The following is a 16,292-nucleotide window of genomic DNA, read 5'->3' as shown; positions in this document are numbered from 1 at the left end:
ATTGCAGAATGAGGGCAAGCGCTCAGTGCAGTGCCTGGCTGCAGTCGCAGGACTAGTAGTGGCAGGAACCACAGTTGTTGTTCTTCTAACCTGTGGTATGATGAGTCAGAAGGTCTCTTTGAATTGGGTGAGGGTGGGGCAGAGGAGGTGAGGAAGGAAAGTATCAAGAAAGAAAGGTACCCATTTAGTAGAGTACAGAAGGAGCTGGCCAATGAAGAAGGGTCTCAAGTCCCCTTGGCCTCCTTGTTCTGGGTCCTAACTCTTGCCTCTTGTCTGAAGCTCCATCAGGTAGACCCTGTTCCATTATGCTTGCCTCTTTCTTTTTATAAACACCTGCTCTAATGGACTAGCCTTATAGATTTGTTTATACTAACATGTAAATGACTGTTGGGGCTTTGCTCATTTGTATAAGGGGAAGGGCTTTCAGTTGACATGAACACCATCGAGTGAGTCGGGGAGGCAGAGGGACTTCTCAATGATTCAGAAAGCACAATGCCTATTCCATCCGGAAAACCAGCAGGTATTCTATAGTCTGGCTATGCCAGGGGGGCCAGGCCATTTTGGTTTGGTTAAACTGGCTGAGCAAATTCTGAACCCTCCATCCTCTTCCTGGAAGTAGAAAAGTAGGCAGTAGGACCATGGTGGGGGGAGAGGAGGACAAGGGATGCTAGACAGAGCAGAGGTACACAAAGCAGGAAGGTATGACTCCCTCCAAATGTGCTTCTCGGGGAAAGCAGCACTGCCAGGGAGAGAGCAGAACTCTCTGCTTCTAAAAAGCATGACTTTCAAGGTAATGGGAAGTAAAGGGTTCTAGCCTTCCAGCTCTTTGGGGTACCCTCAGACTCCTTCCATGGGCCCTCCCGCCCCATGAGACATTGCAAGTCATGGCTGGCATTTTCAAGAGAAGCCCATCTCATGGGCAGATGCAGTAACCTAGAGTCAACCTTGATACTGCCTGGGCCTCCCCATCTGCCCTGCAGCCTGGTCCCAAAGTCAGGACTGGACCAGATTATGATGGGGAGTCGGGGGTTGGGTGGAGAATTCAGGTTACCAGAGATGGTCAGCACAAAGATCGTGGAAAGGACTGGTGGAGAATGCCACCTGCCCTCCCCACAGCATGGCCCCATCCAGCATGCTTCAGGACAGTGTGATGCCAGAGTGTGAAGGGCCTGGCCTCCAGCAGCTCCTAGGTAAGGGGCTCCAAAACAGAAGAAACAGAGATGGGTCAGAGCCAGTCTTGGAACACAAACACCAGTATATTTTGTGTGCATGAATGTGAAAAGAAAGAGACAAAGAGACCAATGGAGACAGAGCAGGCAATGGGTGCACAAACCAGGCATGTATCCTTCTGAAGAGCTGCCATAGCTGGGAGACAGTCCCACCCGCCTCAAAGGCCCTTTTGTAGAGCAGGGACCTGCAGTTCCTCCAGGCCTGGCGTGGCCTCAGAGTGGAAGGTGCTTTCCCTGCCTTAGCCATAAGTCCTCCAGGTCTGAGCCTCCCATTTTTCTGCATCCCCTGTGGTGATGTCTGCATAGGCCAGAGCTCTATAAATACAGGTTCTCCTAACTGACCCACTCAGTGGCTGCCTCCCCAGGAGACCCATGCAGAAAGCGAGGGACCAGGACAAAAGGACTTCATGGGCACTCCCTAGGTATTATTGCTGTGAATAAGCATAGGCCATTGTGACTCACTGGCATCGGAGGGGACACAGCACAAGGGACAGGATGCCTAGCAGATGTCAGAAGCGATTCAACCATGCAGGGGCAGCACATGGCGAGCTGTGACTCAGAGATGCTGCCATGTCCTGTGGAGAGAGGCCCAGGACACCAAAGGTTCATAAAAAGTGAGCAGATTCTCTGCTTGCAGGGCTGGGATTACTCCAAACTTTGAGTCCTTGGGCACTATGGGATTGGGGCCCTGAAGACACACAGATCCTGTGGTCAAGCTCCACTTCATCACCTCCCTTTGCTAGGGGCTCTGTCCCCTACGAGGGAGAATAGGAGCCTCAGGGCACCTGGATGAAGCAGAAGCACAGTGCTCTGCACGTTGCCAGGCAAGCAGGTTTACTCGGGGACCTCTCACACTTGGGAGTTTTTAAAGGGCCCAGGGAGCTAGTGCCAGGGAACAGACAGGGCAACCTCTGGAGCGGCCAGACCCAGCGGGCCAACCAAGGGCTTGCTCTGGCAGAGAATCGTGGAGGCCTTGGGCTGGGAGACCTCAACAAGCTTACCACCAGATTCTGTCGTGGAGGGGAGAGCAAAGGTGAGTAGTGTGGTCTAAGGGGCTTAGAGGGGTAGTGGGGTCCAGGAGACCAAGATAATGTGGATCAAGGGGAAAAGACCGAGGAAACAATCACTCAGACAGAACCGGGAACCAGACATTATTCTTCCTCTGGAATCCCCTCCACCTATAGATGGAAAGCAATTGACCCCCACTGGAAGGCTGAACCCCTAGAAGCCCCAAAGCCCTGGAATTGGGGCCACAGTAAAATCAAAGGTAGGGTTAACTCCTGCAGAATGTAGGTCGTGCCTGGACTGGAGGAGCCTGCCCAGGACATAGAGGCTGGGGATCGCCCTTCAAACTGTCCTGGACAGGGTCACTGCAGAACACAGCCCTGCCAAAGGCAGAGTCTCCCAGCCTTTCTCCCAATCCAGGACACCACCCCTACCCACCCCCAGCATCCCCACCGTGGCCTGTGCCCTAGCTGGTGCTGTCTGCACAGTCTAGGTGGAGCAGTACAGCAAGAAGAGGAGATTCTCTCCATAGGTGGTATTATCACTTTTAATGTTCTATAAAAAGGGAAATGCTGATTTCTACCTAAGAGTCATAGTGTGGTCAAGAAGAGACCATGTACCATGGGATAGGCTGCGTTCTGGTGGACCCCTCCCCTCAGGGAGGGGGCAGAGCTGGAATTGGGCTGGAGTTAGGATTTCGCCTGTCTACTGCCAGCAATGGACCTGTCACTGAGGAAGGTGGGGCAACCGAGATGACAATGCCCATGAGCATGGCAGGGTTAATACTGTTTAAGGAGCAAGCTCAGTGGGTCAGTCTTTCTGGGAGGGCTGAGGACGGGGTAGCCCTGAGGAGGTTTTGCTGCAGGGCTGGGGCTATGGCAGAACCAGAACTGACCCATTCCCACTAAGGATGCTTCGAAGACCCTCCCAAAGCTGAAAGGCCCTCTCTTTCTCCCTCCCCTCAGTCTCCAAGACTCTCCACCACTGCATAGCTGCTCCTCCACCACCTAGAAAGCTAGACTGCCCCAGCTGGTTTGAAAATAAACCAGTCAGGTACCTCTACTGCCCAACTTCCCCCCTTCACACTGATTTGTCTCTAGGTCCCCATTGTGGATCCATGGGGCCCAAGATGGGCTGACTGTGCATTGGGGGTATCATTAGTTTTTAGCCACTGCAAGGAGGTGAGCACCAGGGGCCCTGCCACAACCCCCCAGACCGGGGCGGGTGGGGAGGCATAAGGGGGGACTTCTCAGGACGGGCCATCGACAATAGTGCAGGGAAGGCTGCAAGAGGGTTGGAGGAGTCTGCTCAGGGCTCTATCTCTGGCAGCTGCTGTGTTGCCTAGGGAGTTGTGGGTGGGGCAGGTGGGGTGCTTACATGGATAAAGGGGCTGCTAGTGGTAAAGGCTTTGAAAATAAAAGGGGAAAATGCCACTGAACACACAGGGATTGAAACCTCCAAAAGCCCAAGGTTGGTGGTAATCCAGCACCAGGCGGGGGGGAGCCCCCGAAGGCCAAGGGATCAGCGTGGGACCCTGGGGGAGGGGAAAGGAGCCAAGGGAAGGCCTCCCAGCCCTTGCAGACCAGCACTCCTGCCCAGCAGCCTCCTGGCTGCCCAGTCTCTTCTTATGCTGCAGCTCAGCAGGCCCCTGGGGGAGGTATTGGTTGCAAGCAAGCACCTGAATATTGCCTAATGGAACCAGCCGAAGCCCAACTAAACCAGGTGAGAGGCAGGCAGGTGACCGCCGCAGCAGCCCAAAGCCTCCTCAGGCTTTGCCTCCCACCTTCTGTTCCATTCTCAGTGCCCCTTAGCCAGGACAGGGCCTGCTGCTTCCAAAGTCACCCACGTAGTCCAGTCCCTGTGTAGCCACAGGCCTCCCGCCCCTGTGCTGGGCTGAGATCCAGGGACCCTACCCGAAGTGCCCCTGACGCCTCCACACCCCGCCCCCAAGATCTGACCACGCCCCCAACGCCCGCCCACGGTGGGGGGGGCATGGGGGCTCCGTGCGCCGTACGGGTCAGGGCTTGTGCTGTACAGAGGGGGGCAACCCTACCAGCTTGTTACCCTTGTCCACAGGATCCATGAGAGCCCCCCAGCCCCCCCCTCCCCCGGCTCCCCCCTCCCCCGGCTCAGTCAGTCTTGACGTGGCCGTTGGCCAGGGCCAGGGGGCCGCTGGGCTCCCCGGGTTCGGCGTTCTTGTCAAAGCGGAGGCGGAGGGTGTTGCGGATGATGAACTGCTCCATGATGAGGGCCCCGCAGAACCAGGGCACAGCGTACTCCAGGGTGATGAGGCCCATGAAGTCAAAGTCGAACTGGGAGTAGTCCCAGGGGCAGGCGTTGAACTGGCGTAGGATGAAGCCGGTGGTGAACTCCCACAGGTAGGTCCAGAGCGTGTAGATGAGGCAGCGCACCAGGAGCGGGCAGCGGCCGCGCAGGCGCAGGTACATGCGCTCCACGATGAGGATGGACGTGCCGTAGATGAAGAGCGCCCACACGCTTGTGACCCCCGGGAACTTCCAGTTAAAGTTCACCACGAATTCCCAGGCCGCCGTGAACATCACCTCGCAGAAGTAGCCATGGATGGCGTACAGGTACCAGCGGGACAGCGCCGTCAGGGGCTCGGCGGAAGCCATGGCGCTGACTGGGGCTGGCTGTTAGGGACGCAAAGGAGACACAAGTGAGGGTGGAGGAGGGGAGGGAGGAGGCCCACAGACTTGCCCGCCCCAAGTCTCTGGAGTGACCAGGCCGGAGGGGATTTAAAACCTGCCTCTACCTTTCTCTTTTAGTTACTCATCATACTCCTAACCCTATTCCATGTTCATTATTTTATTTCATACTCCTTACCTGAGCCAGGTAGGCATGAGAAATAAAAGGAAGAAAACAAACAGCCCCACTGGCTTCCTCTGAGAAACGCTACTCAAGTGCTACTTGGAGAGAGGTGTCTACTACACTCCCTATAATAACTTCTTAGGATGATTGGTAGTTAGTAAGTGGAAGAGTACCCCCATTTCCAGGCTACTTGCTAATTTTTCACTAGGGCCATCCACTGGGGTCCCCATCTCTTCCCCCACTTCTTCTCAAACTCAAGTGAGTTCCACATCACTCATACTTCAAGTGAGCTCTTTCTAAGCAGCCCGTCACATGTGTCTTTTATGTGTGTGTATGTGAACATATACATAACATAAAAGTTACCATTTTAACTGTTTTCAAGTATACACTGAAGTTATATTAAGTACATTCTCATTGTTGTGCAGCCATCACCACCATCCATCTCCAAAATGTTTTCATCATCCCAAACTGAAACTCCAAACTCATTAAACACTATCTCCACATCCCCTCCCCAGCCTGTGGCAACCACTATTCTACTTTGTCTCTATGAATTTGACAACTCGAGGTATCTCATTTAAGTGGAGTCATGCAGTATTTGTCCTGTGGTGACTGGCTTATGTCACTGAGCCTAACGTCTTCATGGTCCATCCATGTTGTAGCATGTGTCAGAATTTTCTTCCCTTTTTAAGGCTGGATAATGTTCTCTTGTGATTTACCTAGATATATTTTGTTTATCAATTCATCCATTAATGGGTGTTTCCACCTTTTGGCTATTGTGAATAGTGCTGCTCTGAACATGGGTGTACGAATATCTGTTTGAGTCCCTGCTTTCAGTTCTTTTGGGTATTTACCCAGAAGTGGAATTGCTGGATCATATGGTAATTCTGTTTTTATTCTCTGAGGAGTGGCCTTGCTGTTTTCTACAGCAGCTGTACCATATTACATTCGCACCAGCAATGCACAAGGGTTCCAATTTCTCCATATCCTTGCCAGCACTTATTTTCTGGTTTCGTGATGTTGGCCATTCTAATGGGTGTGAAGTGGTTGCTTATTGTGGTCGCATTTGTTTTTAACTGCTCCATTAAGTGGGGTTTTGGTGTTTAGTTTCGATATTGAGAGGAAACCAGTGGGCTGACAGAGGAGAGAGTCCTCCCCTTTACTTCTCATTCCCTTCCGATCCTCTCTTTTAAAGCCCACTGGCCTTCAAGGCCCCATCATGCTTCTCCGAAGACTGGCCTGGCCCTCCACCAGCGACTGTGTGGACCACTCATTTGACCCTTTACTCAATGCCACCCCTAGTTACTATCCAACCAGCCTGTGTACTCCTTGATGGCAGCACCTGTCTCCCGGTCCTCTGTTCTGTGGCCTTGGTACAGTCCTCCCCTGAGCAGGCGTTCTCTAAATATGTCATTTTTGTGGAGGGTGGGGTGGGAGAGTTCAGGGTTATACCAAGAACAGGCAGGCAGAGCAGGAGAACATGAAACCCAGGTCTGCCAGCTGCCAGTGGACTCCAGGCTGACACCTCTGGCAGTCCTCTCTCCGAGGTGGTAGAAGGGACAGAGGTTAACAAGATGACATTTGCAGTCTGCCCACCTGTCTGGGAATCCCAGCCTTACATTTCAGCTAAAGCAGACCTAGTCACAATAATGCCTACCCATGCACATTGCTTGGTGGTCTTCCAATCACTTTCATTCACATTTTGTCATTGGTTCTTACTAAATTAAGACTCGTGTGAAGGGCAGGTAGTTTGACTTCCATTTTTTAAGAGAGGTAGTTGAAGCTCAGAGAGAAGTCACTTGCCCCATATCCCAGGGCCACTGAATGGAAGAGGTGAGACTAGAATCCGTATCTTTTGATTTTGACTTCAAAACATCATACTTCAGCCATCTCCTAGACATGCGTGCCTAATGTCACTCCCTTGCTCATAAACATTCAGTGGTTCCCCATTTTCTAATGAAACCCTGCAGTGTCCTTGGCCTGGCATTCAAGACTCTCCCTGATCTCACTCCGATCTACTTTTTCAGCCTAATTCTCACAGTCCAGCTCTCCGCGTCTTACCACCATCCCATCTATTGTGTTTTATGTGCCTTTCTCCTCTTGCCTCCACAAGTACAAACCCAGCTTACAGGTTACCTTCAGAACAAAATCTTTTTTATCCTCCCAACCACAAATCCTTTCTTCCTCCCCTGAATATCCACGGCATGTACTCTGTCTCTCTTTGGTACAGATGATTTTGTTTCACTATGTTGATAACTTTCAGTCCCCAGCCAAACAGCTTTCCTGTGTTCTACACCTATTTACCCCACTCCTTCCCGAACGCCTCCACCTAAGTGTCACATAGGCACCTCATACTCCTTTCCTAAATCAAACTCATCATCTTCCCCCCCAATATCTCCTATGACCCCCATCTTTTTTTTTGGAAATTAGAACACTTTGTGCAATGTTTTGGTCCACTCTTAGCTTCTTTGTTCTTTTTAAATTATGCAACTAAAGGAGCACCCAGCACACAACTCGACACAGAGAGTGTGGGAGGACCGGCCAGTGATAGGAGCCCAGGCCTCTGGCCTCAGGCTCAAGTTTCCCTCGCTGCTCCGGCCACGTCACCGAACAGCAGCCCCTCAGGGCCCGGGAGGGTGAAGGGGGAAGGCGGTTCCAGCCCCAGCAGCTTTCCCGTCCCTAGTGGTGCCCAACTGTCAGCGCGTCTTGTCCCACACCTGTGGCCGGGAGGGGACTGCTTGTCCTCTGTCCAGCAGAAGGGCTGGTCACCTTCCCTTGATGCGAGGCGAGTACGGAGGGCCTCCCGCTGGAGGTGCCGCTTCAGGCCAGGTCACCCAGGTCTACCTCAGGGATCGTATGACCCCCATCTTGATTAATGGTACCACCATGCACCCAGTTAGCAGAGAGAGGTCATTCTTGCTTCCTCTGCCACTTCCCCCCTTTAACCTGAACTCCCTGAAAGTAAGGACTTTGATTCAGCACTGCATCCCCAGGTGCCTAGTATAGTGCCTCGCACACAGTAAGCATTCAGTTCAAGAGTGAAGACATTCTTGGGACTTCCCTGGTGGTCCAGTGGTTGAGTCAGTCTTGCTGTGCAGGGGACACTGGTTCGATCCCTGGTTGGGCAACTAAGCCCACACGCGCAACGAAGAGCCTGTGCACCGCAACGAAAGATGCCGTGCGTGTCACAACTGAGACCCGTCGCAGCCAATAAATAAATAAATATATATATATAAAAAGAATGAAGACATTCCTATCACTCAGCAATTGCTACATAACAAATCATCCCCAAACTCAATGGCTTAAATAAACTCTCATTTATTATTACAACTCACGTGCCTATGGGTTGGCAGATCTTGGCTGGCCTCAATCACAAGGCTCTGAGTCATCTGGGGGCTCTGTCCTATGCTTGACTGGGATGGCTCTGCTCCACTTGCCTCTTGTCCTTCTTCTGGGCCTAGTGGACTAGCCCTGGCAAGGTCTTCTCATGGCAAGGGTGGAGGCCCAAGAGCGAGCAACCCAACCACACCGGTGCTTTTCAATACTAGTTAAGTTGTTAAGTCACACCCACTAACATCTTCTTGGCCCAAGCAAGTCACATGGCAAAGCCACCAAGTCAGCCATTAACTCCTATCCTTTCTACCTCTTAAACATCTTTGAAATCCATCTCCTCCTTGTCATTCCTCTTTCTCATTCCTGTTCTAGTTCAAGCCCCATCATCTCTCACCTGGATGACTCCAATAGTCTCTTACTTAGCCAGTCTCCCAGCCTTGCCTTACTCCTTTCAATTTACTCATCACTACTGTGAAAGAGTGTATAGAAACAGCAGTCTTTCTAAAATGCACATCCAATATTTCTCCCCACTTAAAGCCCGTTAGTGGATCTTTAACATCTACAGAGTAAGGCTCAACCCCTAGGCATGACTGCCAAAGCCCATCGTGATCCACTTCTGCTTCAGAGCCTGTCCTCCAGATCTCTCCATTGCTGTTTTTGCTACTTGGGGTGCCCTTGCCCCACCCATGGCCTGCAAAGCCATAATCCTTCTTCAAGATCCAGCTCCTCTTCTGTGAAAACTTTCCTAAACACCTGCAACCCTGGAGCTGTCCACTGCCCTGTCCACCTCTGTACCCCATTCACTTCTGTGATAACAGTTAGCATTTGGCTTTTGCCATGATTCCTCTGGAGGCCAGCACTAGTAGCCACCTGATGAATGTTTAATACAACATTAAGAGAAAAAAGCAGGATTCAAAGTGGAATACTGAGTATGATTTTGATTTTGCAAAGGCATACATACATGTAAATATACAAAAAATTTAGCCACAATCATCTCTAGATGGTGACATCATAAGTGATTTTTATTTCTATCTTTATACTTTTCTGTAGACTCTAAAATTTTTTTCTAACTAGTAGGTATCACTTTTATAAAAATAATGGTAGTATTTTTGTGTGTGTGTGTGGTACACGGGCCTCTCACTGTTGTGGCCTCTCCTGTTGCGGAGCACAGGCTCCAGACGCGCAGGCTCAGTGGCCATGGCTCATGGGCCCAGCCGCTCCGCGGCATGTGGGATCTTCCCGGACCGGGGCACGAACCCGTGTCCCCTGCATCGGCAGGCGGACTCTCAACCACTGTGCCACCAGGGAAGCCCAAAATAATGGTATCTTAAAAACATTCATTTTTGTTTGTTTGTTTGCTTTATTTTCTTTTTTTTGGCCATGCAGCATGCGGGATCTCAGTTCCCCGACCAGGGATGGAACCCGCACCCCCTGCAGTGGAAGCGCGGGGTCTCAACCACTGGACCACCAAGGAAGTCCCTTAAAACTATTTGTTGAATGACTATATATTAATCATCTTAGCTCCTTGTATATAGAAGATGCTCAGTAAATTTGCCAGACAAATGAACTTAAGGAAACCTGAAATTGTGTAAAATTAACGCCCATTCTTCCCTCCTGAGCCACGCCCAACAACAAACCATGACTCACAGGTGTGAATGGTGTGTAGGGTTAAGTGCAGGGGCTCCAGATCCTAACTGCCTGGGTTTGTGTTGTGGACGATAATACCCCCCACCTGTGGGATCTAGGGCACATTACCAGACCTCTCTGTCTCAGTTTCCTTTTAAGTAAAGTGAGAATAAGAAGAGTAACTACCTCTTAGGGTTACAGTGAGGATGAATGAGCTAAGAGATATCCACTACTAGGGATACAGCGAATGCTCAAAAAAGATGGCCTTCATTTCTGGCACAGAGCCAGGATTCCCGGTCAGCTTCTCCCTCCCACCTGTGGCAGGGTCTTTCTGCCCCTGTCCTCACTAGCAGCCGCGCAGCCTTCTGTGCCAAGCAAGTCAGGTCTTCACCTGCACCCAGAGCACTAACCCGGCAGCCAAGCTACCCGTGAAAACAGTAATCACACATACAGCCTATGGCACAAAAACTCAGCTGAGGAGAATCGACGTGAGCTTCCAGCTCCCGTGTGGCTGAGGAGGTGTGATGAAAGCGGAGGGGTCTCAGAACCAGCCCTGTGAGGGCCTGGCTTTAAAAGAAGTGTGAGTGAAAGGGCCAGCATTCCTGGCACAGTTTCTCAAGCTCTCATTTTATCCTGAACTCCCAACAGGTTGCTAAGCTCTGCCCAAAACAGAGCTTGGGCTCCAGGGAAACTCACAGAATAGCGAGGAGGGGTCCGCAGTCCGAGGTAGGTAGACAGTGGCGGCCTGGAGACCCCTCTGCCTCCTGCCCAACTTAGGGTCCTCTGAACTCCGGTCTCTCCACCTGAAGGGCACTCGTAGCCCTGGCCCCTCTGTCCCCCAGGATCCAGAGAAGGGACTTCTTCAGATGTGCTCTTCAGCAGCCTCATGTAACTGGTGGAGTCATCACTCTGGTCAGTCCCCTCCTTGATGCTGATTTTAAAACCCTACTCTCCTTGCCTCTTGGTCTGATCTTTTGGGGAGGCCAAGAACGGTTTCCCAGTCGGTTACAGATCAGAGGCTCCGGCCATGCCCACCGCCCGGAGCAGGCAACTTGGAAGAGTTGGACACCCAAACCCTATGGAGTAGAAGAAGATTAAAGGAGTGGCTGTCAGAGAGAGAGAGGGCAAGCTGCCGAACAGAAGAGAGGGTGTGGGGAGGGAGAACAGGGCGAGCCTGAGGCCTGGGTTCTGCTTTTAGAATCTCTGTGCCTGGAAGAATGCGGGTAGGTGGAGGGGAAGCATACCTGGACTGGTCCACGGAAGATGAATGGGGAAGAGCTGGCGGGGGCCAGGAGGCGGGGGTGAGGACAGGGACGGGGGTGTGAGACAGTGTCGTCAGGTGGGATGGCAGCTCACACTGTGATGGGACAGATGCTAAAATTAAAGGCAGGCGTTGGCCTGGGTGGATTTTCAGAACTCCACTCCCCAAACCCACTTCTAATAGTCACCGGAGCTGTGCCTGAACTTTGAGCCAGGACAGGCTCCCCTCCCTCTGCTGGGCCCAACAGCCTCCATCCCTGCCTGGCCTCCCCCAACCTGAGCCCGTTGCCCCAGACCCTTCCAGTACCTCCTTGTTCAGCCCTGGGATCGGAGCCCCGGGTATACCTGCATCAAGAGGAACCAGCAGTTCACGGGATGTTGCTTCTTTCTCCTGGTGACAGACATAACCATCCTGAGGACCATGACACAAAGATGGGACAGCCCAGGAATGAAAACTCAGGGTGGAGTAGAGAGGAGAGCGTGGGCAAGACTGAAAGCAGAGAAAAGAGTTTGCAGAGCAGTGGATGGTTTCACAAGCGGGATTTTAGGGAACAACACTGAAGTACAAGAGCCCTCATGTGTGATGAAAGAGCCAGGCACATGGAGTTCCAGCAAAGGGCCAGAGCCCAAGGAGAGTCATCAGGACAGGGCACCGCTCCTCCACGGAGACAGGTGGGGGAGGGGGGAGGGCTAGCTTTCAGAGCCCTGCTCCCTAGGAGTATCTCACCTGCTGCTCTTGGAACCTGCTGAGCTATTCCTTAGGGTGACAGAGCAGAGTGAAATGTTGAGAGGAGCGAAGAGAATGCCATAAAAGTCCAAGACAGGCTGGAGGCAAAACAAGATGGGATGATTGTTCTTGGTTTTGCCAAAACCCCCCACCTTGTAGCATCTTAACTTCCTGAAACAACACAACTCTGGGAATTTTTGTCCAGAGGAGCATCTTGCTAGAAAATCAGGATTCCCCTTCCATGCAGACAGGCTGGGCAAGCCTTCCTCTTTCACCTCACTTACTTCCCAAATTTCACTCCCCATCCCCAGGCAACAAAACCATTACAGTTAATTAATACCACTGCTCTGGGGAGATGCACAGGCCTTCCAGGGGTCTCTGAGGACAAGGCATTGGGGGCACAGCTTGAGCAACCCTGAGTGCAGTCTCCTGGTGGGGTAGTGGAATTAATGAGGGGTGGGCGGTCGCCCTTATCTCTGGGTGCCAGATGCAAGTTCTGAAACAGTCCTGAGCTTTCCCTGTGGTCATCAGGTTGAGGGGGATGAAAACATGGGCTTGCTTCAGGGCCAGAAGGGAAGCAAGTGGGGGAAGATACCTGTGGTCACTGGCTTGCCCAAATGCCATAGAGTTCCACCCTCTCTTGCTGTGGGCACCCCCCCAGGAAAGCTCCCTGGGATGGTCCTCCTGCCACTTCCCAAGTCATAGTAATAATCAGGCACTCTTCTCAGCACTTTCCATGTATTAACTCAGATAATCTTCAAGCCCATTTCACAGATGGGGAATTTGAGGCAGAGAAAGGCTAGAAAATTAGCCTAAGTTCTTACAGCTCCACAAGGCAGAACTGAGATTTGAACCCAGCTCCAGAGCCTTCACTCCCAGTCAGCACATTGCACTGTTCTTGAGCCTGACTACAGGCTCATTTGAGGGCACTACCGTTCTCTGAGTTTCTGCTTGTGGAAGGCTGAGATGGTATATGGAGAGACAACAGGAAGCAAGAAGGATGTGAGCTTCTCGGTAGATCATCAACGAAGCCCAGAACTGGTGTCAGAGCTCCTGAAGGCTCTCAGTCTATTCCGAGAGGCCAAGTTCTGTTCTGAAGCCACGTTCTGGCAGTGTCCACACGAAGATCCTCCAGGGTCATGGCTGACCCTCACAAGACCATGGCAGCAGCCACCCCTTTGAACCTTAAGGCACGTGCCATTCAAAGACCTCTCACCAGGACACACATTACCCAGAGACTCCCCCATGGCCAGCCTGCCCCAATGCTGTCGGGAATCTCAGACGCCCCAGCCCTGCCACAGAAATGCCAGCCAAGAGCAGTGGCCAGCGTGCAGGCTGCCCAGAGAAGCCCTGTGCCTGCAGCAGCAACAGCAGCCAGAGTATCAGAAGCAACCGATCCGTGCAGGACAGCAGGCAGGGGAGGATTTCAGACAGCCTCAGATGCTGAGCAAATCCCAGCTGGCAGGCGTGGGGGGGGGGGGCAAGTGGGCTTGCGGAATGGAGTCAGCCTGGCACCGAGGCTTACCAGGGCTCAGGCAGCAAAGGGCAGCCTGCGGGTGGGGACTGCAAGCTGGGGTTCCTGTGCGTTGCCTGCAGGACCCTTCCCAGACTTTACATGGCTGCCTCTCTGTTGTCATTCAGATCTCAGTGACCCTCAGAGGAATCTCTGATCCAAAATAGCCTCCCCATCACAAACCATCCCATTTTAGTCATAGCGCTTTCCCTTTCCGATATTTTGCTACTTGTTCATTGTCTGTCTCCCCCAATTAGAGTGAAAGTTCCACAAGGGCAGGGCTCTGCCTTGTTCACTGCTGGGTAACTAGTGCCTAGAACAGTGCCTGGCAGTAAGACCCACTGATACCTGTGAACGAATGGATTGATGAATGAATGAATGGGCCCAAACAGGCGCAGGCCCTTCAACACTGATGAGAACGGGATAAAGAGCTAAAGAGCTCAGCCTTTCTTTTTTCCTCTTTCTTGGGAAATATAGCCTTTAAAATTTTTTTATATCTAGCATTTTAAAATGTCTTTTTTTTTTCCTGATTACAAAAATGACATTTGCTCACAGTTGAAATTTAAACACTGCAGAAAGGAATGACATAGAAAGCAAAAGTCCCCCATCATCCCACATCTTAGAGAAAATCACTTTTAGTGGTATGTTGTGTACTCATTGAGATTTAATTTAGTTTTAAAAGAAACAAATCCATGCATCATAGAAAGAAAAGGCGTTCACAATTCCAGCAAACTAGCAGCCATGATCATTTCCCCTTTGCGATCTTTCCTCATGTGTTTATTTTACAAGTTACCATAATGTACTTATCCTGTAACCTGACACTTTCACTCATTACATCATAATCATTTTTCCAAGTTGTCATATTTCCTATGTTCTCCTTATTATAATGGCTGTGTAATACTCTACCAAGTGGAAATCTATAATTTACTTAACCTAGCTGTTCAACAAAGGGAGAACAACTGTTTCCCATTTCTACTCTGACAATGACACCACAAGAACATCATTTTTATGCCTGTAACAAGAGAATTCAGCCCTTTTCTTTGCTAGAACTATTTCCTAATGAAAGATTTCTTAATGAACAATTCTACAAGTGGTATCACTGAACAAAAGGGTACAACTGTTTTAAGGCTGATGATGTAGGTTGTTCTGGGGAATTCTGTGTAATGCGGGGAATAGGTCTCCGTCTGAGTCACCGCGTTCCCACAGTGGCTTCCACGACCATCTCTCTACACCCCACCCCACTCCCACAGTCCAGGCTCTCTCACACCACCCCGGCTATAAATCAACTCGGTAACACACTTCCTGAAAGACTCTCCAATCACAAACTGATTTTGCAAGCTTCGATTGACTGAAAAATAGATTCTAGCCTTGAGTTTTAAACTCTCAACTAGCAGTGGAGTCACGATCTATCTAAAGCTGAGAAATACCCAGTTACCCTCTCCCTCTCTGCAAACTCCTACATAGAAGCTAAGGGCTCTGGGCTCCCATGGACCAGTCCAACAGCTCCTAAAACTTGTCCAGTCAAGAGTGCAAACCCACCAGCGCTCCCTGCCCTGGTTTCCGGGGGAGCTGTCTGCCTGCTGGCCCCCGGTCCTACAGTGGGACTGTCTGCCCTCTTCAGACAGAACAGCCTTTAGGCCGGACAGCCTCTGGGGCTTGGGAGAGCAGCCAACTGTCATTTTTTAAAGCATCATCATGGAAAAGCCAGAGGCCGAGGCTGGAAAGAAAGGCTATGTGAGGACAGGTGAGACTCCCCAGCCAGGGGGCCCCTCGCCCTACATGCCGCTCCTCTGGACTGAGGAGGAGATATGGCTGAAACATGGCAGAGGCAGCAGAGAACTTGCTCCTCTTGACCCCCTTGCAGCCACGTTTATGGCAGCTAAGGCACCACAAAGCCTTCACCATCCAATGCCCTGGATGCTCTACCCAAGGCCACACAAACCACTCATGGCTTCTTGGCAGAGTCTGGAAGCCTAGGTGAGATCCAGTTGCCACTTCACAGAGGTAAAGCCCAGGGCCCAAAGCACCCATGAGCGTACAGATAAGAAAGAGAATTGGGGAAGATGCCATCTCCAAAGTGCTGGGTGTCTCACATCACTCATGTCAGCCCATCTGGGTCTGACCCAGTTCTTAGAGGCCATGTGGCTATACAATGGCTCTAGCATGTGACATGGCCTGAAACTGCTGGAAAACCCCCTCCCATTCCAGGACCATAGCCCTGTGACGGGCCCTTGGACCGGAAGCAGGCTCAGAACTGGAACCTTCAGGCCTTTGCCCATGCTGCTGAGGCAGGAAGGGCCAGTGATCCCCTGGGAGCCAGTTAACATACTCACTTATCACACCCTTGAGTGCGCGGCTCCGAACAGACATCAGGATCACTGTCCAGGAGTGTCCCGGGTTAACCTTTGTCCCGGTGCCTGGCTGGGCCTCGGTGCCATTCTCAACAGTGTGGGCAAGCATCAGCCCCAGGGCTCAGATGATCCTCGGCTAGTGGATGGGTGGCTTCCATTTGTCCCTGGAATTAAAGAGGAGGAGTTCATTAGCTTAAACTGCCCCCAGCTCCGAGCCACCAGGCCAGCCAGAGAGGCAGCCTCAAGGCAAACACCACAACTCCGGGCTCCAGGCTCAGCACCAGACACTCATCACACCCAGGCCATGGGGCCTCTCCTGGAGCCTGCCACCTCCTCTCTGCCATCCTGCTTGCCCGGGTCTGGTTAATCCGGAGATGATAGCCTGGAATGGATCCCAGGCAGTTCACATGGGGGCTAGGACT

General features: G+C 51.7%; 1 protein-coding gene across 2 annotated transcripts in view; it reads right to left on the bottom strand.

The window, feature by feature from the left end:
- Positions 1-1,237: 1,237 nt before the first annotated feature.
- The window catches only part of TMEM229B (transmembrane protein 229B), a 40,361-nt gene continuing 25,306 nt past the window's right edge, over positions 1,238-16,292 (bottom strand). The window contains exons 2-3 of one of the 2 annotated variants that reach the window (XM_067028308.1): positions 15,853-16,034; positions 1,238-4,885 (exon numbers count right to left, since the gene is read on the bottom strand). In XM_067028308.1, coding sequence (XP_066884409.1) covers positions 4,364-4,867 — 504 coding nt within the window. In that variant the 5' untranslated portion in view covers positions 4,868-4,885; positions 15,853-16,034 and the 3' untranslated portion in view covers positions 1,238-4,363. The remainder of the gene's footprint in view (positions 4,886-15,852; positions 16,035-16,292) is intronic. The other variant, XM_067028309.1, reaches the window with a different exon arrangement.

The sequence above is a fragment of the Kogia breviceps genome, chromosome 3, assembly GCF_026419965.1.
Source record: "Kogia breviceps isolate mKogBre1 chromosome 3, mKogBre1 haplotype 1, whole genome shotgun sequence".
In the NCBI taxonomy this organism is placed as follows: Eukaryota; Metazoa; Chordata; class Mammalia; order Artiodactyla; family Physeteridae; genus Kogia; species Kogia breviceps.
Note: the sequence above shows the minus strand (reverse complement) of the source record. Positions and strands in the feature narration are given on the sequence as shown.